We start from the raw sequence: 26,579 nt of genomic DNA, 5'->3' as shown, positions 1-26,579 counted from the left end.
GTGAAATCCATTTAAGAAACCTTCCTCCCACTGGGTGGATATCATAAAAGCGACATGCTTCAACTGTTTCGTATTCACGAACTTGGTGTAACTCCATCTTGCTTCAATTTAAATTCTCTTTTCAGAGATAGAATCCCTAGAAGCGTCTTATCCGATATATAGCGTCGCAGGTGCAATCTTCATCGTATTCGCCTGAGGACACGTTTTGTACAGTAAAAGCAAAATAGTTTCTTTAATGTAGAATACTTTCGTCCGGCCGAAATCTTGAAACTGCTGACGAAAGAATTTTTATAGACGAAAATCCGATTTAAGCAACGGCGTGACAGAACTTGTATCTCGATATGCGATTTGATTAACATGGAGAAGCAATATTTCAATAATATGTAATGTATAATGACGTATACACCTGTTGATAAGTATTAAGATACAATCATTATGAATTTATTAAAACTTTGAAGAATTATTCAATATGACCCTTATAATAGTAATCTCGTTAATTTAATATAATAAAATGGCATTTTCTTTCCTTATATATATCCGACTATTCTATAAACGTATAATTAACCAATATATAATTATTGCAATTTACCACGTTAATGCGATTCTTGCAAACAACTTCGATGAATAAGTACTATGTTGGATCGTAATTTTCCACGAATGAAAAGCTCTGATCAATTAATCGTTTTTTCGATAGTATATCCTAATAGTTAGCTACTCTTAACTTAATACTTAACTTTTAATTTAATACCAGTGTATCTTAATACTTACAAAGAAAAGTATATATATAATAATTCTGATAGATTTTCTGTGTCCTATTTTCCTCATTATATACGAATAGAACGCAGTAATACGCGAATGAAAAATCATGTACTACCATTGGCAGCGAAGCGTATACCGCGAGGACTCGTCTATACGCTAAGTGAAATACCATAGCAAACCCTGCTGCATTCAAAGCGCTCAAACTTAAAGCTGTTCCCAAAGTAGAACTCGTTGTCGCTCTACTGCCTTCTACAGAGCTCTCATGCAAGTGAACTGGTCCGGGTTTTCATTTAATAAAGCTACTTCGGTTAACAAAGATTTTAGTTGTTTGGCCTGGTATCGCGATTCGCAAACGTACGATGCACCTTCAATGCGATACTTCTGAATTGGCTCGTTAAACTTTAACGATAATTAACGTGATCGTATTTGAAACATATACAAATTCGTCCGGGCTTGTAATGAATACTGAAGATTCGAAATAAAGTATCGCATATTGTAGAATTTGTTGATCAATGCGTAATTGTTTGAACGATTTAATCAACATGAAATTAAAAGTTCGATACGAACAAAAGCATAGACATAAGAGCCGTGATACTACAATAGCTCGTTTTCTGTGAATAATAATAATCTATTATGCGCATTCAAACAACTTTATTTCAATTCCACGTATCTGGAAACAAAAAATTTACGCTATTGCGTTCATTATAATTGCAAGAAAGCATTTCCGCGTAGAAGAATAAAACATACAAATAATTGGAGTGAATTAACGTCACTCGCTCTCGTTTAAAAAATACTTCAAACCGTAGCAACCATTTAAAATAACAGTTTCGTTATGCATATCCAAGCGCATTCTGAGAAAGCACGAAACTTGCTCCACGTTTTTTCTCCAATATAACGTCTAAATAAAATGAAATAATGCTTCAGACTTCTATTATCAAAAGAAGTCACACAGAGAAATATCTGTGATTCTATTATCACAAACATTAAACTAATTCGAAAAAAGATCAGTATTCTAATTATTATCTAACAATAACTATAACGTCGTCATCCTAAAAACGCCAACGTGGGTCATTTAAACTTCATATCCCACCAACTAATGAATAATAATTCATGCAACAAGTGAAAATTCACAAACTCATTAACGCTAGAACTAACTGTAAACAATTTCTAACGTGTATCTATGTAAATATACGAAAATTATAATAATTAACGCCATACGATAAAAACAATCAATCATATTTTTATCTCTCTAAAAGATAACATTGATTTCTTCATAAATATAATTTTATTCACCCTTAATTATCTTATCAAACTACACGAGTTACGTTATTTTGTAAGCAAATTTTATTACCAGAGGGGAATGAAAATATTTTCCCTTCGTTTACTTATTGCTATAAAATAAACATTCTTCGCTCATGATAAAGCTGACTTATAATTTCCGAAACGATTGAAATAAAATTATGTATCTTATTCGTACCTCAAAGGGTTGATATATTAGTTCCAGACTTAGGGGAATCATAAAGCAGACTCACCTGTTTCCGCAGCGGAGTCGCACACTCGTCCTTGCTCCTCTCGAACCGCTCAAACTTGAAGCTGTTGCTTCTGTAGAGTTCGTTGTCGCTTTGCTGCCTCCTGCAGAGCCGTCGCGTGAGTGCACGCGGTCTGCAGGGCGCACATTCGGTGGCGAGACCCCAATGCAGGTGCAGCATCGCGAGTTCCGCGGTACACCTTGCCATGGCACAACCGGCGCGCCTCACGCGGCACTTAACACGCTTTATCCGTCCTTCGTGCTGTGGCTTATGGCTGCACGGTTGCGTGCCACTTCCACTGCAATCGCACGTGCGACGCGACCGGCGTTGTCTGACCGTGTGCGAGCATGGCTTTGCTTCCTCGCCGCACTCGCACTCGCCGCCGCCTGTGTGAGTGCAGTTTATTCTTTCGGCGCACTCGCACGGCTGCTGCTGCTGTTGCTGTTGCTGCTGTTGGTTTGGCTGGTTCGCTTGAGAAAAAGTGGGTGAAGAGGGTTGAACTGGCAGTCGATGCCGTGTACCACCGTTTCCTGCTGAATGTCGACAAGGTCGCTCTGGACAGTCGCATCTGTGCAACAAAACGAATGTGATATCGAATTAGACAAGAATATCTTACGCTGAAAGAGGTTGAAATTGATGGAGGCGATGTTTATGCATTTAAAGCGTTAAAATATACAGAATGGACACGATATGCAAAAATGTATATCGGATAATCGAGAAAGTTCTGCCGCTTCTCGTGTGATGGGGAAGAACGATGCAAAAATATGGAAAAATATGATCTTTTTGGTACTAAAATGGTCACTTTTATTTTCATAAGTGCATCGTTTATATTTTTCAACTTTTGTTTTGGTCTTAAAAAAATGATTTAAATATATTATTAACCTTAAAATATCTACAGATAAAGAAGAAATATCCAAATTCAGTAATAGATATAATATAAGAATTAACCATCAAAACCCACTAGTTACTCAATTACTTGACACGACGGATCAGATCCGCAGGCTAAAAAGACATTACCCTTTAGATTTAAACATTAGATTCAGCTAGAATCAAACATACGACAAACACTTATTATTCACGTTATAGTACCACGCCAGAATAATTTATTTATGATTCTCAATGAGAATTGATTGTAAAATTCTTCCAAATAACAAAAAATGGTTTAATGATTTAATAATATAATAATATATTTTACAAATCATTTTGCTTGTTATTAGCCTGTTTTATGAGATAACTAAGAACGTTTTGTTGTCCTCGTATACGCTGTTGTTGAAGGCTTTTGGAAAGTTTACAAAGGACGCTGATTTCAAGAGAAGATAAAATTAATCTTTGGAAAACGAGAGATTCCGAGATACGAAGATACCAATGAAATTTTTAAAAAGAAAATCAATATCCTGGGTAATTATCATTTAGTAAAATAGATAACTAACTATAAATGGTGAAACTTGGATCTTGAGAATTTCTCGCGACTATGTGAAACGACAAGGCTCTAATATTCGAGAACAGCGTACCATCTTCAAGGACATTAAATCCTGATATCAGCAATATCCTGGTACACGGCCAGAACAGGTTAAAGAGGTATAACTTCCAATAGAAATGCTCTTATGGTATGCCGTCTAAACTATTAAAATAGAATTTTATGAAAACTCTAACTCCAAACAAGACTAGTATATAGATCGCATCTATGAATGTGAAAATTACTTGTATTAAATTCATCTTTCTCATCTCATCGTACACTCTTCAATACGGAAGCGTAGTTATTATACAATTCGGTTTTTTACCATCAAAATCAAATTCTATGAATCAAATTCCACCTTCACAGAATGGAGGTAAGTGCCATTGACACCGTGACCTATATATTGATCTTTATACGACCATACGCATGAACGTGGCGCCATTTATTATTATTGAACTGTACGATCAGCATTCCTACAGATTTCTTTGTATTTAACTGACTTTAATTTTTCTTACTCGACTTTGACTAAATTCTACCGATGTTTCGGCTATTTTTACAACGTTCGAATCATATTGTACCAAGATATATTATACCCTACTGAATCCTGTTGGCTTTTAATGCTTTCTGTCATGTCCAGTCGATTCATACTAGCCTAGATAAGTCCTACCAAATGCTATTGGCTTTGCCTGTAATCACAGCTATGCTCTGCCAGATCCTGATGATATCTATTGCGACGTAAACATTTGATCGAGTGGTATCTGCTTCTGGTCGAATTTAAAGTCGTCTTCCTGTGTTCGATACAACTTTTGCTATAAAGATATAAATATTTGCTATAAATATAAATATCCTTCGTTTAAACAGAAATAGTATTTGTTCGTATATGATTTATTTTGATAAATTAAATAATACGAGAAACAAAGAAAATAATGGAATAAGTTTGTTAATTTGCTTCTCGTTTCTCTAACATTCGAGGAAAGTTAAAAATATCGTGTTAAATGAATAAAGTTATTGTTAATTGGATGGAGTTAGTAGTTCTGGATAAAGCAGTTCGCACAACGTTGATAAATCTTACATTGGAAACTATGAAACTACATTTGTACCTCATTACAACTTGCTTAATTACATGCCCATGGCGATTCTGAAAACTATGTACGTACGTGTTTAAACGATTTTCAGGAGGAAATTGTATTTATCCGATTTATATTTGTATCTTATATTTTATTGTTATAATACTTGGTTGTATTGGAAGTTATTATTACGTTGATAGTCCTTACAATAGAAATGTAATGTTATTAATTTGTTAAAGGAAAATGAGATTCATCAAACTAAAATATATGAAATTTCTCTTCAAATGGTTAAAGAATAATTTTGAGGAACAAAGGGAAAAAAGAAATTGTGAAGGATAATCCGCAAACAATATGATAGCCTGTGATCTTTTATTTTTAGACAGGATCATAATAAACCAAAATAACACACTGAAACGTGAGATATTTAAAGACAATGCACAAGCAAAATTATTGAGAACGATATATAAAAAAATTAAATCACAATCAAACCGAATGTTCTCTTTGAAAATTTAAACTTCAAACTTCACAAACGATTTATTAACAATTTACAAACGATATTCTGATAAATTGGTGTTAAGTGTCTCTTATTAAAGACTTCCTCGTATAAACCAAAAGTTAAATTAATAAAATATTTACCTTAAAAACTAATTAAGAGATACGATGGAAGCTATACAAAATTACGTTCGCAAGACCAATGTTGACTGGCTTGAACGTAAAACGTATTACTAAAACTTTATTGCTAAAATGTTTCAATCATATTTGACATTGATAAAAGCAAAGCAAATTTTAAAATATTAATGCATTTCACTTTCTTGGCTCATAAAAAAGCACACTTTTGCCCATCGATTTTTCACTTTAAAGATTCTAACACGGAAATAAAAATATCTACGTAATTGCTATTTCGAATATCATGTAGTTGAAACGTAATTCGCATCTTGGCAACTATGCTATAAAATAAACATTGTCGACATCAACGATGTTTCCATACAATCATATTACGAAGAGTCAAAAAAATAAAAGTAAATATTATGAATACGACATGTACATTTAGACGTAGCACAGTGACAGTGTTTATTTTACGAAATAAAATATTCACATTTTTATAATTTACTTATTTTAATTTGTGAATAAATGTGCATTCTATTTTCCAATGCCAGACACAAATATTAGTTATTAATTATAGGCAGATAGCATATATATATATATATTTCAATTATCGTTATAATATTACTCTAATAAATGTTATTATTAATCTATATGATATATTTAATATATCAAAAATTCTATTACTATCCAATAAGATTATCTTATATCTGTCTTTTAGCAAAAAGTTTCTGACAAAAGTTCCTTCTAATATAACATTATCGATCCTATTTCGAAATAAATAGAGAAATACGAGATTGAAACTATTATGCACTTCTTGAGCAACCTGTAGAATACGAACCTACAATGCAATAAGGTTCGGTTTATGTATTTCTTCCTAGAAGCAGCCATTCGATCAGTCCATAACCTTACATTTATTTGATATAATAAAATCACACGATGGTGATTCGACTAGTCAAACCTCTGCCCCTCCACTTTACTACGATGCATCGCGGAATCTCCTCGCTAACCTTTCCATTGTTAACCTTACCATAGTCTTCGAATTTTTGTATTCTAATATCGCCTTTGTTTCAATCTTATATATTGAGGAAATATTTTAAGAAAAACTTTAGTCTAACAATAGAATTGGGACAAAAAATTATATATATCAAATAACCATTCCTTCGTATTTTCATCAAACTTTGGAAATTCTTTTCATCAAACTTAAGAAACATTTTATCAACAAGATAACACGATTCGATTGCGAACTATTCAAAGAAAATAGGACTAAGTAGACACATTACCCTGACTCTACAAAAGGATGCCAACTTCACTATATTCGCGCCGCAACGAGCCTCGTTTACGGCTTCGCAAATACGATCAACACACGGTTACTTTGACCTTCGTCCCTTGCACCCCTTTAATTCGTAATGGTTTGCAACGTGTACACAGCATACACTGTCGCGCCAAACATTGGACAGTAACGGAAAAAAAGGAACGACAAATATCGGAGATAATCGAGAAAAACATGCAATGACAGATGTTTATTTACCTTCGAATACGTCGAACAGCCGATGAACGCGGTACATGCGGACAAGGTTGCGATTCCGGTGGACAGTCACAGTTGCCAACCGCGGGTCGGGTACGACGAACCCTAATCAGTACCGGATGTACCGGACATGGCTGCACTTGACAGCCACACACGATCGTTTGCGGTCCACCGCGAGATTTTCGACCGCCTCCTCGTTTCGCGCGTTGGTCCACGTGCAGCTGACAAGGCTGCACAGGGCAACCACAGCGAGCTGTGGCACCACGACGCCCGGCACCTTGTACACGTCTCCACACCCGCTCCATTCAACGACCGGCGTGCGACTAATAAATGCACGCCCCACACCACTCGACACTCTCGATTCGCTTCGGCTATGTTCGGCCAACTTCGACTCGCAACGTCACCCCCATTTTTCCCTAACCGTCCCCATCACGCATCGAGTCTTGACTCCTAGCGATGCGCGAGTACCGAACCTCCCCCTACACGATATAATTCTTCGACGAACACGTGGAATAAATTCAGCGTGTGTAACATGTAATGTATTTTTTCAAAGTGTAAAGTGCAATGTTTCTTGACTGGTTTGGAGATGATTTTGGCTCATTTCACGAACTACTCGGTAAGATATTTTGTTTTTTATATAAGAGCATTTTTGTATTATTTTGAAGCGTTAATCATGAAATAAATTGGTTGTAACGTATATGGGATAAATAGATTTGTATTAATTGTATTTATGGGCAAATTGAATGGAAATGTAAAGATACGTTTTTGAATTGTTTCGAGTGCTTTCGGTTAATTTCGGTAAAATTCGGTGTTCTATCGTTACTAGATAGTCAAGTGCAATAAGTAGAATGATACCAATATTTGCAAAAGTATTGCATGTTTTAAATTAGTAAATATTGATTAATATATGTTTTTAAAGTAATTATAATAAGAAAGATAATACAGATAATTATTAGTACTAATTTTAATGTAAAAATAAATTATTTTGATAAAAGTAATTCTATTACATATGTATATATAATAAATTAATAATAATACCAAATACGTATATATTACAATACATTTCTTAGCTATTAAAGGTTTATATCCTTATAAATATTTATTTAAAGATTGATAACAAAGTATGTTACACCGGCGATACATCAACCTGATTTTGTAGTACTTAACAAAGAAGCAGCAAATATTTGTTGCAAGATTCGAGGTATATCCTTGAGATCCATACAGACAAACGCACGTCCCGAGGCTATCTTCTTGGTTAAACTTAAAATTACAGATAATAATGTATATTTTTAATTTTACAAAATATTTTTACAAAGTATTCAAACATTTTACGAATATCAAACAATATACTTACTAGAAAGCTTGATCGCCTAAAGAACCAATAAATATAGCAAATGCATTAACATCTGCATTCGATGTAAGAATTTTTGTAAATAGCTCAGGACGAATACCATAACGTTCAAAATTGGCGTCCGACAGCACAACAACGATACATTCATCGGCGTCTTCTTTCGCTAGATTCGCGATCGCATGTTGAGTCGCTTCTAAAGTATTATCGCCAGACATGCAAAATTGTGAGTGTGCATGCATCGTCTAAAAAAATTATATCGTTCGTAATACCGCACCTCACGTTTAATTGCAGCAATGTTTTTTAACTACTATTACCTTTATTACTTCCAATCTACGCTTATTATTAGCCGGCGGTTGAGTATGCTTTACAAAAACAATATTATAGTCATCACCGGAATGGCCAACGATATCGTACTGAAACTTCCCTTCGTACCCACTAAACGCCTCCATTACCATAACACAAGCTTCCATTTCTCTATCAAGACGTCCATCATAGCCATTAAACCTATACATGCTACCAGAAACGTCCACTACTAATTTTAAACGCTTCGGTTTTGTCGGAGGAGTGCCGAACTCGGGTTCTTTCTCCGCCCTTCTTCGGTAAATCGTTCTTTCCCCTGTTAATCCTTCGATTAATTTAGTATCGTCTAGCTCACCGGAAGTTTGGTGTCTGCACCATTGACGTTCTTTACTTTTTGCCTGTAGACTATCTGTAAAACGTAATTGAAGCATTTTAACTTTATTAAAATAAAATAAATATTTCGTAGTTATAAATTATTTCTTCCAAGCATAAATATTTAATTCTAATGGCGCATTAAAGTTTATCAGATGTCTGATACATCCTTAATTAGTCTAGAAATGTATACTGATATAGCAATATGCGGATATATTAACCTATTATAGTTCTTAACGCTTTAACTTGCTTCTGAACAGCGTCACTGAATTGGGAATAAAGATTATGATCATATTCGCTCATATTAATTTCTCTTAGTCGTTGCTGGAATGCTTTAAGACCCATTTCTCTCGCTGCCTTTTTAATATGTTCTGGTACCGCGTTCTTTTCTTCATCGCTAAGTTGATGCACTGTATGGCCAGCATCTAAGCGATAAGGTCCACCTTTTCCACCAAGACCAGCTGTGTCCCTTCCTAAAATTTTCATTGTACTTTTTATATTGCATCATCGTTTGTTGTGTTTAGCGCATCACACACCATACCTCCGGTTCCTCCTGCCCATGTATTGCCTCCAACGTGCGGTTCGTTTTTTTCATCGATTTTACCATGTTTCGGGCCACTAACATCCAAGCCAGAGTACCTTTCTTTCGTCATTTGCAAATTTTCATTACCGTCATCCAACATTCTTCGCCAAGCTCCAAGTGATTGTTCAATATTCGCTAGTGACGTCTCCCAAAGGCGAACGCAACCACCTGCATCTACCGTTACAAGATCCTGATTTGATTTAAGAGCAATATACAAGTTCTGCTTGTTTGGATACAAAAATTGAGTCATATGCGTTACATTGGATAGTCTAAGGATATAAATAATACGGTTAATAAGTACATATTTAGTAATTATTGGACATTAAATTTAATCACATATACTTACTCTGGTATGGGTATATATCGTAGCTTCTGATTTACGATATCAACAATTTCTAAATAACCAACGACCCCTAAATTTGCTCCAGTGTTCGGAAGAATATCATTAGGAACTTCACGAGGCGTAACCGTTCTAATAATTTGCCCATTATCCATAAAAACAGGGGGCGCGGAGCTTCTACTCTGTTTTGGTCTTGGCCAAGTATGCAGTTGGTTAAAACTATCTAGATCAGGAAATCCAACAGCAATAGTGGCATAAGTATTGTTAGATACTAGCAATCTATTTGGAGAATCTATTTTCTGTTTCAGTGCTGCACTAAGTAGATTGCTGTTCAAGTTGCTGCCAGTGCAACTGAGAAATAAATCATTCTCAAAATTATTTTTGCTAGATTCCTCTACTTGTTGTAAAATATTTGGACACGGTGACGAATCTACAGATTTCTTGAGAATATATTTCTTTTGATTTCTACTTTGAATCAGCCACCTTTTTTCTGATGGAAGTAAAATTGATTCTATTTCAAACGGTAAATTCAGTGTGTAGAAACACATACGATTTAAATCGACCACTTCTATCTTGTTAGAATTATAGACATAGAAAACGATTTGATTATGGGATTTTATCAAATCTGTCTTCATTTTTCGGTGAAGATTTGTATTTCTCAAGGCATTTGATATTTTATCTGATGCCATATCGAAGAAAGATAATATTTCTACCTTCTGAACGAATCCTTCGTCTAAATTCACTATTAAAAGAACATTGCTCTGAAAACAAACACTTTGTATAATATGCTGTAATAAAAAGAAATTAATTTGATATAAAAATTACTTACTGTTTCTTCGTAGATTAAAACATTTTGATTTTTATCACTCGCCATTGTGAATCGAAGTCTATTGCTTCTTTCAGAATTTATTAATCCATGTAACGTAGTTTCCTGAACTTTATCTGATTCTTGAATCATGCTAAAGATCTTTAATGGATTCGTAGTAAGGACATTAATTACATCATCCTTTCCATCAGCTTTTGTACCTTTAATAACTGACAGACCTGCGACTACGGCGGTGTCACTAATTGGAATGGTCCAATAACTTTGTAATTCAGTAAATAAAGCTGATCTGGCTTCAACGCGATCTAAAGGTAAAATCTTTTGACTTAAACTTATCGGCGGTTTTAATTTAATATATTTTTCCTGCACGCCTAGCACGTCCTGCTTATTAGAAAAATTCCATGTAGCACTAATTTTGCTTTCCGGCAAAGATATTCTGCAAAGGAAAAGGAAAAAGAAATATTAAACGTTGTATTCTTTCTATGTTTTATTCTTCTTCTAAATACGTGTATATTATTCAAAAATAAAAATACATGTTAAACGTATAACTTTCATTTGCCCGCGGTAAAAGCTATTCTAATGGAATTCTTTTTATTAAATATCTTACTCTTTCGCTAACGAAATATTAGTAGGACTTGTTCCAATGGGAATCCCATGTTCGTGTAATACAGATACTAAAGTATCAAATGTTTCCTCGCTATATCGATCGAAATCGAATACATTTCGCACCACCTTAGATAACGGTTCTTGTGGGAATTTCTGAAAAAGTAAGTAAAAAAATTGGCCAATGAACGAAACATCACGGAATGAATAAAGCTTTGGATCGAGGTTCATATAAATAATAAACAGTGATAAAAGCTCACCTCTAAATGCTTTACAATATTAACAACTTCCCGAGTCGAATATGGATATGAAACTAATCCTTGATCAGCCATATTTCGCAATTTTCCAAAAGCTTTTACTAATTTAAATATTATTTGTTCGTCTACATTCGGACCGTAACGTTTCAAAAGTTGAATTTCATCTTCAACGCTTGGATTATCGACCGTATGCGTACTGAATAGATCACCCAGTGCTCCAAAGAAATCATTTCCCAAGAATGGAAAACCGGGTCTATTTGCTAATATTATCATTTTAAAATCTGGATGAAGCAGTATTTTATTCGAATTTTCTTCGTCGGAACTTAGAGAAGATACTATACGTCTTCCATCTGATAATATCATTTCACCAGATTCGACTAAAGTCTGGAACCAGAAAGATCATAGGAAATGAAATTGTACGCATTAAATCTTAAGACTAATCTTAAGACCTTGAGAAAGACTTTATGGTGGCATTAAAGTTCCGTAATTTTACTGGCTAAAGTTTCATAATTCAGGACGATATTTGGTTCAACTATAAAGTGTCCGGGCAATAAAAATATGTACTATTTCTTAGTCTCCAAAATATCAAATATAGAAATTGAAAGATTAAATCTAAACATTGTTACAGAGATCGTCTAAATTAAATTATTCAGAAACTATAAACCAGATTCATTAGCTGTTTCTTTTATGTGGGCTACTAATTTCTATGATAACACATCCGATATAACTTAGTTTGCACGTACATACCTTTAAAATACACGTAACATGGGTTGGAGCTTTGTCCGCTTCATCAACGACGAGCACGTGTCCCAATTTAACGGCTTGCACGAGTGGCGAGTCTTCGTACACAACTTTTCCATCCCTAACCATTGGTTGAAGAGTCAAAGTTTGAACAGTAGTGTCCCTGTGTAGTTGTATATATTCACGCGGCCTATTTAGAAGTTGTAACAATCGATCGACGATTTTATTTTTGCCGACACCCTGGTTTCCAACTAGCAACAGATTCTGTCCCAAACTAAAGTCTTGCAGTAGATTCTCCAATAGCGCAACGTGTTGCGGCACATCATAAAATAAAACATCAGGTACTTTTGTCAACGCTGTCGTGTTGTATCGTTTGGTAACCGTATTACCAATTTGTACGGTATTCCCATTAATTTGACACTTGATGTTCTGGTCCATCGTATTTTTCGTTGCAACGATATTTACTCCATTGCAGCAATCGTCCAATGCTTGTTTCGCTATCGTTGGTAAGAAACGAGCCAGACAAGAGCGTTGCACTGCGCTATAAGCATCGTCAGTTTGGAACTTGTGCATCCTTTCTGCTATCCTCAGAAGCTGTCTCGTACTGAGAAAGCTAGCCAAGGACTGTAAAGTTGGATCGTTGGAGGATCGCAGTACGTGCGCCAATTCCAGAATGTTTAATAACGCCGTGGAAGGTTCCCCGTACTAAAAACAACGTAAGACATCACTTGGTATACATGGAAGCGTCTCTGTCAAATGTTAGAACGAACGAACGAAAATAATAATAAATACCTTTGATCGAACGATATGGAGCTCCTCCGACTTGGTGAGCGGTCTCATCTCGTGGAAAACGAACAAACTGAGCAGCTCTGAATTCAACCATTGCCTCGAAGACGTGTTAAGCATCGGTGATTCTGCTAAAGCTATAATTCGAAACGATGGATGAATACGCAGCACACCTGATTCTTGCAGTTCTGCGTCGGATTTATTGTACTTCTCCTTTATCTCATCGTAACGATCTGCTCTGATGAGTCTTTTGCCATCGTGCAGCTGTAACTCTCGATCGTGAACCAATCTAAAAATGAATAAAACGAATAAAAGGACATTTGGAGAACTTAAAATGTTTAAGGACAATGTACCTATGTACAATAGCTAGAGTGCTAGGATCGATTCTATTAATTCCATCCAGTATAGCCAATTTTCCATGCAAAGCTGCGTCGACTAGCGGCGAATTTTTCCAAACCGTATCACCATTGGACAATGTTGTCCGTTGTTGTATCAAGTCTCTAGATGTCATATCCTAAGAAGATATTTCAGTTGTTTCAAATAAATTGTATGTTTATTTAAATTAATTTAGAGATGTGTACGAATATGTGACACTTGCCTGATACAATACGATAGGCTCGACTTCGTACCCTAATAAATTAGCTAATGTTTGTACAGTTATTGATTTCCCACATCCTTTTGGGCCGATCAAACAAATATCAGAAACAACATGCGATTCCAATAAACTTATCAATAAATTATTCTGATAACTCGTTTCTACGTATTTACTTTCTTGTGCTTTTTCATTAATCTTTTTCGTGCCACAAGAAACCTGTTTAAAACATACGATTGAGATATGATGTGCAAATTTATAAATTCTTCTTTCTTAACAAGTCTACTCACGTTCAACCCTATTTCCCCAGAAGGATGCTTTATACTGACACTCATTGAATTGTCTTCTTCATTTTTCCTATCTACGTTTACATATTTTGAAATCATAACGTCGTGCATCGTTGGTTTCGGTATATTAAACGTTTCGAGGATGCTTTCGACGGCCAATTGACCCTCCTTTGCCAAAAATAGCTTATACGGATAACACCTGTAAAATATATCGTACACCGACAGGTATGGACACTTATCCTGCGGTTTACACACAAATTAACAAATAATACATAATAGATCGAAATTCAGAATAAAAAAAAATTTAGGATAAACAATTTACCAGTATAATAGCAACCGATGTCAAATTATCGAGAGGAAAATCCGGAAGACCTAAGGACACAGCCTCTTGTGTAACGAAAGCGTGCGAGCACGATAATAGTTGCTTTAATTTCACAGTGTCAGTGTGCGTAACTAGATTTTTTAATGTGTTCAATTGCTCCTAAAAATTGTAAAAATGTTCAAATAAATTTCTCGAAAATTTCTCTAAATACTATTTTAGCTTGATATTTTAACATGATGTAAGAAAATTTATTTAGACTTTTTCTTGCGTGTCAATGCTGACAATGAGTGTACGAAGCATACTGTTTACGATGACTTCAACTCTCAAACAGAAGTTAATAATTCACGCTGCTTCGAATACCTCATAGTGAGCAAAGTTATGGTTACACTACTTCCGCGAGGTATTCGCATTATTTCCATTTGCCGGAGAACCGCATATCCTGCATAATTGTGAACAAGTCCGCGTACGGAATGTTACACCACAATTTGTTTGAAACAGTCCACGCGAGTGATTAGCACCAAGAGAGCTTTCCAGTGCGCGCCAAGTACGATAATAACTACCACTCGGCACGAAACTCTCTAGATAGCTTACAGATTTCTATCGAAAAGTTTCAATTGGACTACATTCTCAGACCTATCGACGCGATTATCGCGGTTTCCGGGAAAATACGATTGCTTTAACAATCCCTGGAATAGATCTAGCGAAAAAGCTGAAACTACCTCGATATCAATTCAACTTCCATCAAATTTTTCTTATATCCCTATTTTCGTTGAGAACGAAGAAACAGCTCTTGAAAGATTTCATCGTTGCTACTGTATTAATACTTAAAAAGTTTAAAGGATTTTAATTTTCAAAAATTTAGGAAGTACATACATGATAGATTACACGATTGTTTTTTTTTAATATTTTGTATTAATTATCAATACCTTAAGATTTTGATATGTCAGAAACAACCATATAAACTTCCGTATATCGTATATTTTTGTATTGGTATGAAGAACATTTACAAGTATCATAGAAACAGCTCGTTATGGTCGTAGAATGACTGCCTTATCATAGGTTGTTTCTACTTGTTCGTAAAGACTTTAAAAGCAAATTATCGTGATATTACGTTGTACTAATTAGCGATTATTATATTAAATTTCATTATTAATTATAATTATTAATTAAAAGTAAAATTGCAATAAATGATATCACGAAAATGTTCCCTTAGTGAAGGGCAAATAGAAATAATCTACGTCAAGCAGACATTCTATAATGATAAAGAATCATTTCTATGGTACTTGTAAACGTACGTAGAAAAAGCAATTACTTTCTTACAAACGGAAAAGTTGGATATGTTTCGAACGAATCGTTACCGAGTATGCGTTCATTACAAGGTTCTTTTTGTCTCTTTCAATAGAACTTAAAGTTTCTATTAATGAACATAGATCACGATTGCATGTTAAATTGCATTATTACTTGGCGTTTGATGTCACTTCCAATAACTCATGAAACGAATGCAATTTAAAGGAACTGCTGCAGTGTTGAATAACTGCAAACTTTTTTACAAAAGTTATATTCTGAGATAAGATCGACACTGTTCATTCCTTTCTAAATAACGATACATGTCTCTGATGTAAGTGACAAACTTTCGGAAACTTCTTAAAATACTCTGACCGATTATGACATCAATGTCTTGTTCGAAACTGCAATCACGCGATTTATAGCCTCCAATAAATCATCGAGGTTCAATGCAGAGTTCATAAATCATGTACTATTACACAATAATCGGCAGTTCTCTACCTTAACTATGTAAAATATTCAACCCTTGCAAAAATGTCACAATTATGCAATATAAACCATACCATACCATGATTTATTATTCGATTATTCCCAATAATTTTCATTGTTCTTTATAAACTAAATCTTTAACATTGCATCGCTAATATAGGAGGTTTAAGAAAGAATCCTATAAATTCGTTTATGTAAATTCATAAATGGAGCATTGAGAATAAAACTAAATACATATGCAACTCGTTAAAACCAAGTATATATGTAATTCCAGCAAAGTAATTCGCTGTTAAAAAGAGACGGGAGCACAGAACATTCAGTGCACAACTGATTTCGTTATGTTACCTGAGTCTGATTTGGAAAACATAAATTTCTCCACTTCTGTATGATTAATACAATTTCTTGGAAGAAATTAATACTATAAAGTCACATTTTAAAAAAAGTAGTCTTTTGCTCTCAACTTTTGAAATAACCATACCAACTTTCAACTAGGTACCAGGTACCAAAACTACGTTATATGGATATGTTTTAAAGTAAAACAGAGATCTTTTACGTGTAAACTTATTGGTTCGTAAATAGCACTGCATAATGCGAAAATTTAGAGGTACTATTGGAAACTCTGTCGTCTCGTCACGAAGAAACGCCCTAAGGCAGTTAAATACCCCTTAATTATATTTGACTTTTTATGTGACCCTTGCCACGAATATTATTTGCTTTGTCCAATTTGCAAACAATACTAAACGACGTTAAAGCGTGTAAGGTTCTTTGGTCGCGACGTCTCGTGCCGGCACCATTTCCAACTGCTCCTTCACGCGTAGGATAATGGGTGTCGAATTGACTCTCGATAAAACCGGATTTATTCCGACGCCGCGACGTATTGAATTTCAGTAGGAAGTGGCGAACGGGGATGAAACAGGGATGATACATGGCGATGCACAAGTATTTTAACGAATAAAGGCTGGCTATACAAATGGGGAAACACATTTCCGCGAATAATCGAGCTAACGCGTAGAAATTAATTATCGTTGTACGTATCGCATGCAATTGATGTAACGAAATAATGCATTATAATCGAATAAATAAAAGTAATACAAGTGTTTATAAAAGAATTAAAAACAATTCAGTTACATGCTGTTAGTAATATACGTATGGATAATGGATAATTACCTTTAGATGATGTAAGTACTTGTATTAAACATGTTGGGATTTTTAATAAAATTCTATCACTAGAAACAGTATATTATATCACTTATGATAAAGGTTCTAATAGTTGATTAATCTATATAGATTTATAAGATTCCTGTTAGAGATAGTCTTGCAGCAAAAAATGATATTAGTTTTAGAGAACATTATGTTATGGAGATCTGATGTAAATTAGACTGCTGCTAATATGCATGTAATGATATGACTGATTAAATACTGTTTTTAGTCATCTACCAATGATTCTTGCGAGGACGCGTAGAACTCTTTGCAAGCGAGACTCGGTATTACTACGTGCAACTTTAATCGGCTAGGAGGACACCATATCGTCGATGATGTTTTTTCTTTCATTTCATTTTTCGTTTCATCTCCGTCAGACTTTGGAAACGTTTTTGCGCTATTTAACTTTTCGTTCAATTCTTGAAACTGTTCCCTCGTATTCTTTATCTTGGGCAACCGACTTTGCGTCATTTTATTTTCTTCCTTTTTAAGGCGTTCTGAATTACGCTCTCTAGGTAATTTGTTGTTTCTCATCGTTATTCGTTCTCTATCTTCGAAAGGATCACGTTTCAGACGGGGAAGTCTCCTCTTAGTAGCACTCCATTTTTGTTCCTCCTCATCAGATGGCCTTACCGCAAAGTGGTCTTCGAAATCGTTCTTGAAATTTTGCGTTTTCCCAGACAAATCCAACCACTGGAGCACCCTTTCGAATAATGGATTCCAAAAAGTATCGGATGTTCCCTCCGTTTGTCCACATTCTGTTATATTTAGTTTAAAATCTGGCTCTGACTCTGATGTTCTTCTTTCACAAATGTCACTTTTAAGAATTTCTTTGTCGATGAAACATACTGGGTCTTCTTTCATTGCTTTATGACAGCGATACTTCGTTTTAAATTTTCTATTATTATTTAGGATAGATTCTAAGATACTAGTATCGGAAGTACTAGTCGAAATTCTGGAACAAGGAGGTGCGGATAGTTTGCGATATATCTGAGAAGTTTCTTTGACTTCTGAAAGACCGTTGCTAACTACCATCTGCAAGTTTGTGAAACAATTGTTCAGTCGATCCAGTCTTGATTCCAACTGTTGATACTCCGTTGAGTAACTTTTATTCCTTGATACACGTGAACGTCGACGTGATTTGGAATGGATCAATGGATCATCGGGTGATAAGATCGCGTGTCGAATACCGTCCACCCAGATAGTACGAACGGATATTGGTCTTTCTGATGACGACCATATTGCTGGCATTGTTCAATTATAATTTACTTATTAACTTATTAATTTAACAATAATATACGAGAAAGAAATACATCAGAAATTTCAAATTATTTTTTAAAATGTAATTAATATATATAGTATTAACACGAGCAATTTGCATTAACTGATGTAACGTTTCCTTTTTACAAATATTTTCTAGTTTACCATATTTCTTATTCTTAAAATTTTTAGATACAAAAAAACGTTTTGTATTATTTTATTTCTCAAACATATATCTTGATTATTGATAATTCTTCCTATATTCAGTAACAACGTGTGTTAAACTTGTGATTCGACCGAATTCCGACGTATTGACTCCCAGTTAAACAGGAGGACAAACAAGGTTCCACTGTTCTCGCGACACGCGATCTAAACTACGATGACTGTGACCATAGCGCAGCTACGAACAGTTTATATAGGAAGGAAACCGGCTCCGGAAGGGATGGCCGACTGGAGGGGTTTGTGCGACCTCCGCACCCCATACCTAACGATACGACGCTACATAAATCAAGTAAAACTTTAGTAAATTACACGCGCCACGATCTTCTCTGAGCCGCGCCAGTAATTACTGAGCGTTGTCACATAAAACCTATAACTCACGAACTTCTAAATCTCTATATTGCTAATAAATACTATAAATATGTATACTCAGAAAGAGTTACGTTGTATAATTTTATAATTTTATATTTTTATATATATATAATTTTCACTGTACTTATTGAATAAATTATTTAATGTAAAAATTCTGCACAATATATTGCATAATGCACGTATTATGTTTTTTTATGAGGTGAACAGCAATTTTACATTATAATTTAATCATAAAATTCTTTTTATATCATTTTTAATATTAGTAAAATTATTTTAAGTGAAATTATGTAGGATAACAGATTTATTAATTAAACATACTCACTTCAAAACTTGGAGGTGGAATATGTCTGGCTTGAAACCTAGATCTAAGAGGAGGATCAAGTGGATGGCCAGGATATCTTGGTGCTGGCATACCCAGTGCAATAACCCTAAAGTCTTCGCTAACTCTAACTAGTCTCCAATTATCTAATTCCTCCTGGCTATATGTCTAAAAGAAAATACAGATTTACTAAATCCATTAATCAATAATAAGAAATCAATGTACGTATACAGATATTAATACCTTAAGCAACTTATCATAACGTGTTGCAGGGACAAGAAATCTCCCATCCTCTAAATGCATTTCACGGTTTTCCAATAAATTATTCAGAACAGGAAGAACATTTCTTTCAGCTTTCTCTACACCTTCAATAATGAGAATCCTTCCATTCGTTGCAGCCCTTACAGCACTTTGATCATGATAATAAGCAGTGCCACTTCTTATTTCTCTCCGCTGTTTTAGATCTGCTTCTGTTGTATCCCTTGAAAGTGCTATAAATTCTACTTCACGGTCTGTGAATTCGAGAAAAGCAAGAGCTAATTTTCTGCGTCTAGTCCCTGGACCTCCAATTAAAAAAATATCTTGAGATAAAATATCCTTTTGAAGCATCCATTTTAAATGCCTTAATGTAGATGCATCCTCATTTTGAGTAGACAGATTTAACACTGTTTGCATAAAAATCACTGTTATAGTGCTTTCCTTCAGGAACAAAGTAAGTAATGTAAGAAAAATACTTATTTAACTCACAGTATTTTCTAGGCACATACTCAGGTTTTTGTGGTGCTTTCACTGTTTTTGAAACTTGGCCAATACTAACAATCATATTATTATCTAAAGTTAAAATGAAATAATTAAACTACAATGATATCGCCATATCACAAGTAATTGATTTATTTTAATTTATTATACCTGATTTGCAACGTGTAAATAATAAAAGGTTAGAACGAAATACTTTAGATCTCGTTAAAACTTTATAATTAGTTGACATACGATGAAAATGACATAAAACGTATAACATTGTTTTATTTTAATTTATTCCACATTACAGTTTAACAAAAATTATAGAAAAGATATTCTTTTTCGTAAAAATATATACGATTACTTATAACGATATATATATATACATATGTATATAGATTATTATGATTGTATAATGAACTGATTATAGTGATCAAAGTTTGATACAAGTTAATACAAAAATGAACACAATAAAATATTTCATAATACTACTCTTTTCAATATTTTTATATTGTAATATATATTTCAAGTAAACAAGAAATTTAAATGTCTTCATATAATACTTCTGTAAGGTTACATGATATAAATTCATACCAGTTTATAGTACACAAAAAAGGAATTGGACAATAGTCTAATCGACTAGAAAGTTGTACTTTTGCTCGAGGAGGATTGTACTTAGAACACATGTTATAATTTGAATATGTATTATTTATTTCATAACTGAGTATTGCGTAAGTCAAGAAGTAACGTATCATTGATTTAATATATCTGTAGATATATAGTAAATAAGAAATATAAGAAACAAAGAAATGTTTACATATTATGATATACCGTTTTTATTATTACACTGTGAAGTATTACAATAATTCTAAGGACTATGTTAACATTAACATATATATGTTACTGTTGCCTAATGTTTTAGCTGGACGAATTAGATGTATACAAAACAAACAGTATTGCTGTAGTTTATGACTTCCAAAATATCTAAATATAAATAAACTTTGTACTTGATAATAAACACTTGTAAGCAGTGAATTTCAAATAAAAGTGCTTATAAAATATTTGTGTCAAATAATTAAAGTATTAAATTGCGTTTCATTTCCTATTTCATTAAATTTATATCATCTTTTTGGCTGCAGATTAGTGTTTCTCTTAAGTGCCATTGTTCTGTATAGTATATCATAGCATTAAGTACTTTATGCACAATATAAAATGTAAATAAATTACTCTTAGATTAATATCTAAACAGTATATCACGTTAAAAGGTACAAAGATCTACACTTCGATTCCTACTTGTTATTCATTTAATACTATTTAGGCAATAAACTGGAAATGTAAAGCAATTTCAGAAAAACAGCACCCTCATAATAAAGCAAATCTTGTGATAAGCCATGAAATTATATGTTTAGCTATCTATATTACTTAACATTTTCCTGTAACACTTTATAACAACTTGTATAATCAAAATCTTATGCAATTTACAAGAAAAAATATTACCTATTCACCATCAAATTTGTGTTTGACGACATCGAATTTAAATGACCAGAAATATGCAATTAATAAATAATTTCAACACGCACACACATATATAGATATATATGTGTGTATATGTGTGTGTGTGTGTGATTAAATAAAATATTTTTATTATTTCTAGACTTTCGAACAAAAAATAAAATTTATTAGCTTTGTTATTATTAACTAAACATTTTAATAATACTATGACTATCCTTATAGGTAATCACCCACAATTCGTTCTTTTTTTTATCCTATTCTATTTCAGAAGCAACCTATTCAATTCTCATTAAAATATGCAAATTAGGAATGCCATTATGTCATTGCATAGTAAGTTACACATAGGAACCAAGAGAATAAAATATCTCTTATAGATTACACTTAATAAAATATTTTTCTTCTGCCCAATTTTAAAAACTCCTCTAAAAAAAGGGAAATAAATTTTAAATCAAAATATAACTATAAATACAAAAAGCTAAATATTAGTGTTCATTTAATATCAGAAAATTTAAGAAATTACCTCTACAAAGTCATCTGTTCTCCTAACATTGGCAGGATAATAATCAACAATTAAAGGGCGTGGTCTTTGACCAATACCAGATGGTTGTTGTAATCCACATGACTGTTCTTCATTTGTAATTACACTTACTAATGTGCTCACTACCTTTTCGTCAAGTTGCGACATTGCTTTATTCGGCGTTTTCATACGTCTCAAGAACAAGGCATTCCATTTTTGTCTTAAATGTAAAAAGAATCTAGCAGTTTCTGGATCAAGTTTAAATACTACCCAATCGTCGAGTTTAAAAATCGTCCCTTCGTTACTTTCATCAACTTCAGAATCTGATTCACTCTCTGGTACAGCTATAAATAAAAAAATCATGACATTAAAATATATTAATAAAATGTACTACATTAAGTTGTCAGATACCACATACACTCAGCTTCATAAATTACGTCTACGGACAATCTTGCTGGTCCGCAGAACAAAGCTACTGTTAATGGATTGATCAGAGTAACCATTTTAACATGACAAAATCGTCCTGTACGACTCATTTCTTCATAAAGTAACCAATCACAGGGCAAAGCTTCTACATTAGCTGCGTATGTTTGAGTGGATGTCATCCTTGGTGATTTGGGATAATCTCTTAAAGTTGATGATGGATGGAAAGATACTTTCACTTCTTTCCTACAAAATTAACAATCAAAAATGTAAATAAATACTATATTATATAGAAATATAATACTGAAAAAATTAAAAAAGCAACGTACTGTGTTCTTAGTTGCAAATGCTCTCTGTCTAGTCTTATTAGGTTCGGATATAAACCAGCAGTCAGAGCTGCTTTCACTACGGCCCAATTTTCAGAATTAGAATTCAAGTCTCTAATATCTCCTGGCCCTCTTGCTCTAACAAATCCAGATGCACGAAGCTGACCAAGCAGTTGTGTACGCATTCCAACTACCATCTCCATCACAGCAGCGGAAATAAAATTTTGTTCGCAAAATGTACGTTCTTTGCCGCTTGCACGTGCATTCTGCCACCCTTGGAAAGCACGTAAAACTGCCATATGATCGGAATATGTATTAGTCGCAAATCTCTTACGAGCCGCAGTTGCAGCTCTCTTTTGTGATGGTTGCAGGGGTAATATAAAGGGATCTCTGAAAATCATTTTTCAAATTCAATATTGAGTCAAGTTATTTAACATATACTTAAAAGTCTAAATTCTTACTTACTTGTATGCTAAACTACATACAATAGTCAAGACAGGATCTAAGCATTTTAAAACTACAGCATACAGTAACATTTTTCCTAGTCTTGGTTCAATTGGTAAATCAAGCAAATGACTTCCTAATTCAGTGAGATCTTCCCACGGATCTAATGCGTCGATAGTCTTCAATAATTGAACTGCATTTCTTGTTATTACATTAGAAGGTGGTTCCAATGCTCGATCTAAAAATTCTGCGATAGGTGTATTTCCTGGAGCTAAATGTTTTGTATACAAACACAGTTCTTGGAGTGGTGATCTTAAGATTTCTGGAGTTTGATAAGGCTCCATGCTATTATATCGAACCGACGAAAATAGCCGATAACAAATCCCTTTTCTACATCTCCCTGCTCTACCTTTACGTTGTTTTGCACAAGCTTGGGAAATCCAATTAGATTTAAGTGTACACACTCCCGATAATGCATCGAACGATTTTTCTTTAACTTTTCCTGAATCAATAACATATACGACATCATCAATTGTGATACTTGTTTCAGCGATATTTGTTGCAAGAATGATTTTCCGTGATCCCACGGGACTTGGCTTAAATACTTTCTTTTGATCACATGTTTGCATATTTGAATGAAGTACATACAAATTATAGCGTAAACCCTTATTCATTTCCTTTTCTTCATTATTTATCTTTTCTCTCATAGTTACAATATCATCATATCCTGGTAAAAATACTAAAAGAGAACCAGGAGGCATCTTTAAGTGGATGTGCAAAATTAATTGTAAGAGGAGATCATAATTGATTTTATCATCATTAAATGTATGTTGGTATACATCTAATAAAAATTTATCTTCTTCCGAAAGTGAAACATCTTTAGCATGTACTTTTGTTTCATCCTGTAGTGTACAGTCATAAGTTTTCATATATGCTTCTATTAACTCAGCACATTCAGCTTGATTCATATTCTTTGCCCAATCTAATGCAGTCCATTCATTGGCTGCTCGTAGGTTTAAATTTGCACCTAAATTTAAAAGCTGTTCTGTGGTATTTATACATCCTTTTCCTGCGGCAATCATAAGCGGAGTTACGAATGTCGTGGAATGTTGATAATCTACCGAAACATTTTCAGAAAGTATGAAATATAAAAGTTGTGCAAAATTATCTTCGCCTCCGCGTAACCATGCTTCAGAAATACTTTTATCCATTTCTTCGGCTAGCCATGGTTCTAATTTTATTTTTTCAGGAACTGGCTCATTCTGTTGTGCTAGAATTGGAGCAGGCAATATACATCTTTCATTCATAGTACTTGATCCTGATTGTTGAGGTTTATATTGAGTCCAAGTTTCTAACACTTTATGTTGATCTTTTTTATTCATAAACTCTTTTCTCTTTGAAAGCATTTCTTTCGTCATATAACCCGTTATTTTTAGAACATCTTCGAGAAAATACGTATCGACATCATATGATCTTCCCATGACATTTACGACTGCACATTTGTTAAAATATTTAACAAAAATGTTAACATCCAATGTGGCGCTCATAAGCACAAGTTTAAGAGATTTATGTTTTTGTATTGCATCTTTTAATGCTATTAGAAGAAAATCGCAAAACCTATCGCGTTCATGAACTTCATCCATGATAACATGTGTGACAGTACTTAAAGCAGAATCTCCTGCCATAAGAGTTCTAAGGAGAACACCATTTGTACAGTATGTTAAAAGAGTTTTTGGGGCAACTCTACTTTCAAGCCTTATTTGATAACCGAACGTTTGACCAATTTTTTCATCTCTTTCAAATGCTACTCTTTCAGCCACTGAAACAGCTGACAATCTCCTTGGTTGAGTGCAAATAATTCTACAAGGTTGTTGTCTTTGTTGGCAATGTTCAAGAATAAATTGTGGAACTTGGGTAGTTTTACCACTACCTGTTTCCCCTCCTATTATGACTACCTGATTGGTGTTTAATGCATCAAGGATATCTTCCCGGAAGCTAAATATTGGGAGTGCTTTACGATAATTTAATACATCAAAATTAGTTTTCAATTGTGGTATTTGAGGCACGCTGTTATTTAATCGACCCATTGCTTTTGTATTTGTATTTACTGAAACTAAAAGTTATAGATTACAAGCTCAATTTCACGATTTAATTACATATACTTTGGATATATATATCAGAGTACCATCTGTATTAGGAGGCCGTTCTCGTTCAATCGGCGGTAACAAATCCTGACATTCTTTATGGTTTAGTGGAAAAGCCTGTAATAAATTATATATACTTTGTCTTGATGCTTTTTGTAATTTTATTACAGCGTCAGCTTGGACTATTGTCGATCCTTCTCTTTTGTACACAGTTAAAAAACGATTTGTACCTTTACTGTTAAAGGAAGAATTATATTTATTTATATTCATTATCTATTACATTGAAATTGAAATATTTGTATTATTTTTAACTTACCCTCTACTTTTAGATTTTAATCCAAGTTCATACGCTAATTTATGAATATAGGCTCTTTCTTCCGCAGTATACGAAGATGGAAATTCTAATTCTTTTTGATCATGAGTTTCCAATAATTTTTTAAGCGTTAAATTTACTGCAATTCTAGTATCCTCCCCAATAAGAGGGGCTTTCTTACTGCGGTTTCTGCGTGGCATTATATATATCTAATAAATGTTTCTGAAATATAAAATAACCAATAAATATTTTAAATCAAATCTTTTTCAATCTCCTCTTAAAAAATATTAAGCAGAATCAAATTTTATTTTATTTTAAAATGTAGTTAATTCCATAAGATTTTGCAAGAGTAGACAGTATATCTTTCATACGATAACGACCTTGAAAAAAGCATATAAAAATATAAATAAAATAAAACAATTATAAAATTGATGTGTATAATTGCATATAGTGACGCAAGATGTGTATAATTTCATGAACTTTTTATATAAACTCACATAATTTCGATAATTCCGTGTACATGAATTGTATTTAAGTCCAATATGTACTTAATAAACTAATAGTGATAAATACTACAACAATTTGTAAAAATTACGTTTAATAGAAACATATCATACTTGAGTGATGACCTGTAATAAACACAGCGAATAATATTTACGTCCTTTTCAATTATGAACTCCCTCTACACGAGTCTAGAAAATTATTTAGAACAGTTTGTAT

General features: G+C 33.6%; 3 protein-coding genes across 6 annotated transcripts in view; all 3 read right to left on the bottom strand.

Annotated features, from left to right (window-relative positions):
- Positions 1 to 7,264, bottom strand: part of LOC132908361 (putative mediator of RNA polymerase II transcription subunit 26) — a 254,038-nt gene extending 246,774 nt beyond the window's left edge. Inside the window, exons 1-2 of the mRNA XM_060962327.1 lie at positions 6,946 to 7,264; positions 2,292 to 2,856 (exon numbers count right to left, since the gene is read on the bottom strand). Coding sequence (XP_060818310.1) covers positions 2,292 to 2,856; positions 6,946 to 7,247 — 867 coding nt within the window. The 5' untranslated portion in view covers positions 7,248 to 7,264. The remainder of the gene's footprint in view (positions 1 to 2,291; positions 2,857 to 6,945) is intronic.
- A 751-nt stretch (positions 7,265 to 8,015) lies between these two features.
- LOC132908257 (von Willebrand factor A domain-containing protein 8) lies at positions 8,016 to 20,598 on the bottom strand. 3 transcript variants are annotated; one of them, XM_060962066.1, is made up of 19 exons: positions 20,352 to 20,598; positions 20,190 to 20,273; positions 19,686 to 20,107; positions 19,446 to 19,610; positions 14,300 to 14,458; positions 13,981 to 14,217; positions 13,697 to 13,909; positions 13,452 to 13,612; positions 13,105 to 13,387; positions 12,319 to 13,017; positions 11,575 to 11,955; positions 11,319 to 11,470; positions 10,718 to 11,147; positions 9,895 to 10,649; positions 9,507 to 9,817; positions 9,187 to 9,438; positions 8,608 to 9,002; positions 8,297 to 8,535; positions 8,016 to 8,202 (listed from the first exon to the last, which is right to left on the bottom strand). In XM_060962066.1, exons 1-19 carry the CDS (start codon positions 20,458 to 20,460, stop codon positions 8,085 to 8,087), a joined length of 5,565 nt encoding a protein of 1,854 aa, XP_060818049.1. In that variant the 5' UTR covers positions 20,461 to 20,598; the 3' UTR covers positions 8,016 to 8,084. The 3 variants fall into 3 exon arrangements, with proteins under 3 accessions (XP_060818049.1, XP_060818060.1, XP_060818071.1); XM_060962077.1 differs by lacking the exons at positions 19,446 to 19,610; positions 19,686 to 20,107; positions 20,190 to 20,273; positions 20,352 to 20,598 and adding exons at positions 17,240 to 18,227; positions 18,305 to 19,180 and having other exon boundaries at positions 13,981 to 14,176; XM_060962088.1 differs by lacking the exons at positions 19,446 to 19,610; positions 19,686 to 20,107; positions 20,190 to 20,273; positions 20,352 to 20,598 and adding an exon at positions 14,533 to 15,175 and having other exon boundaries at positions 13,981 to 14,176.
- A 400-nt stretch (positions 20,599 to 20,998) lies between these two features.
- Positions 20,999 to 26,495, bottom strand: LOC132908301 (3'-5' RNA helicase YTHDC2-like). Of its 2 annotated transcripts, XM_060962207.1 has the most exons (8): positions 26,357 to 26,495; positions 25,863 to 26,081; positions 25,588 to 25,781; positions 23,424 to 25,515; positions 22,962 to 23,348; positions 22,628 to 22,878; positions 22,213 to 22,553; positions 20,999 to 22,114 (listed from the first exon to the last, which is right to left on the bottom strand). In XM_060962207.1, the coding sequence occupies exons 2-8, from the start codon at positions 26,057 to 26,059 to the stop codon at positions 22,103 to 22,105; spliced, it is 3,474 nt and encodes a 1,157-aa protein (XP_060818190.1). In that variant the 5' UTR covers positions 26,060 to 26,081; positions 26,357 to 26,495; the 3' UTR covers positions 20,999 to 22,102. The 2 variants fall into 2 exon arrangements, with proteins under 2 accessions (XP_060818190.1, XP_060818196.1); XM_060962213.1 differs by lacking the exon at positions 26,357 to 26,495 and having other exon boundaries at positions 23,424 to 25,509.
- Positions 26,496 to 26,579: the final 84 nt, after the last annotated feature.

This window comes from Bombus pascuorum, chromosome 1 (genome assembly GCF_905332965.1).
Source record: "Bombus pascuorum chromosome 1, iyBomPasc1.1, whole genome shotgun sequence".
Classification (NCBI taxonomy): Eukaryota; Metazoa; Arthropoda; class Insecta; order Hymenoptera; family Apidae; genus Bombus; species Bombus pascuorum.
The sequence above is the reverse complement of the archived record's forward strand: the minus strand, read 5'-3'. Positions and strand labels throughout refer to the sequence as shown.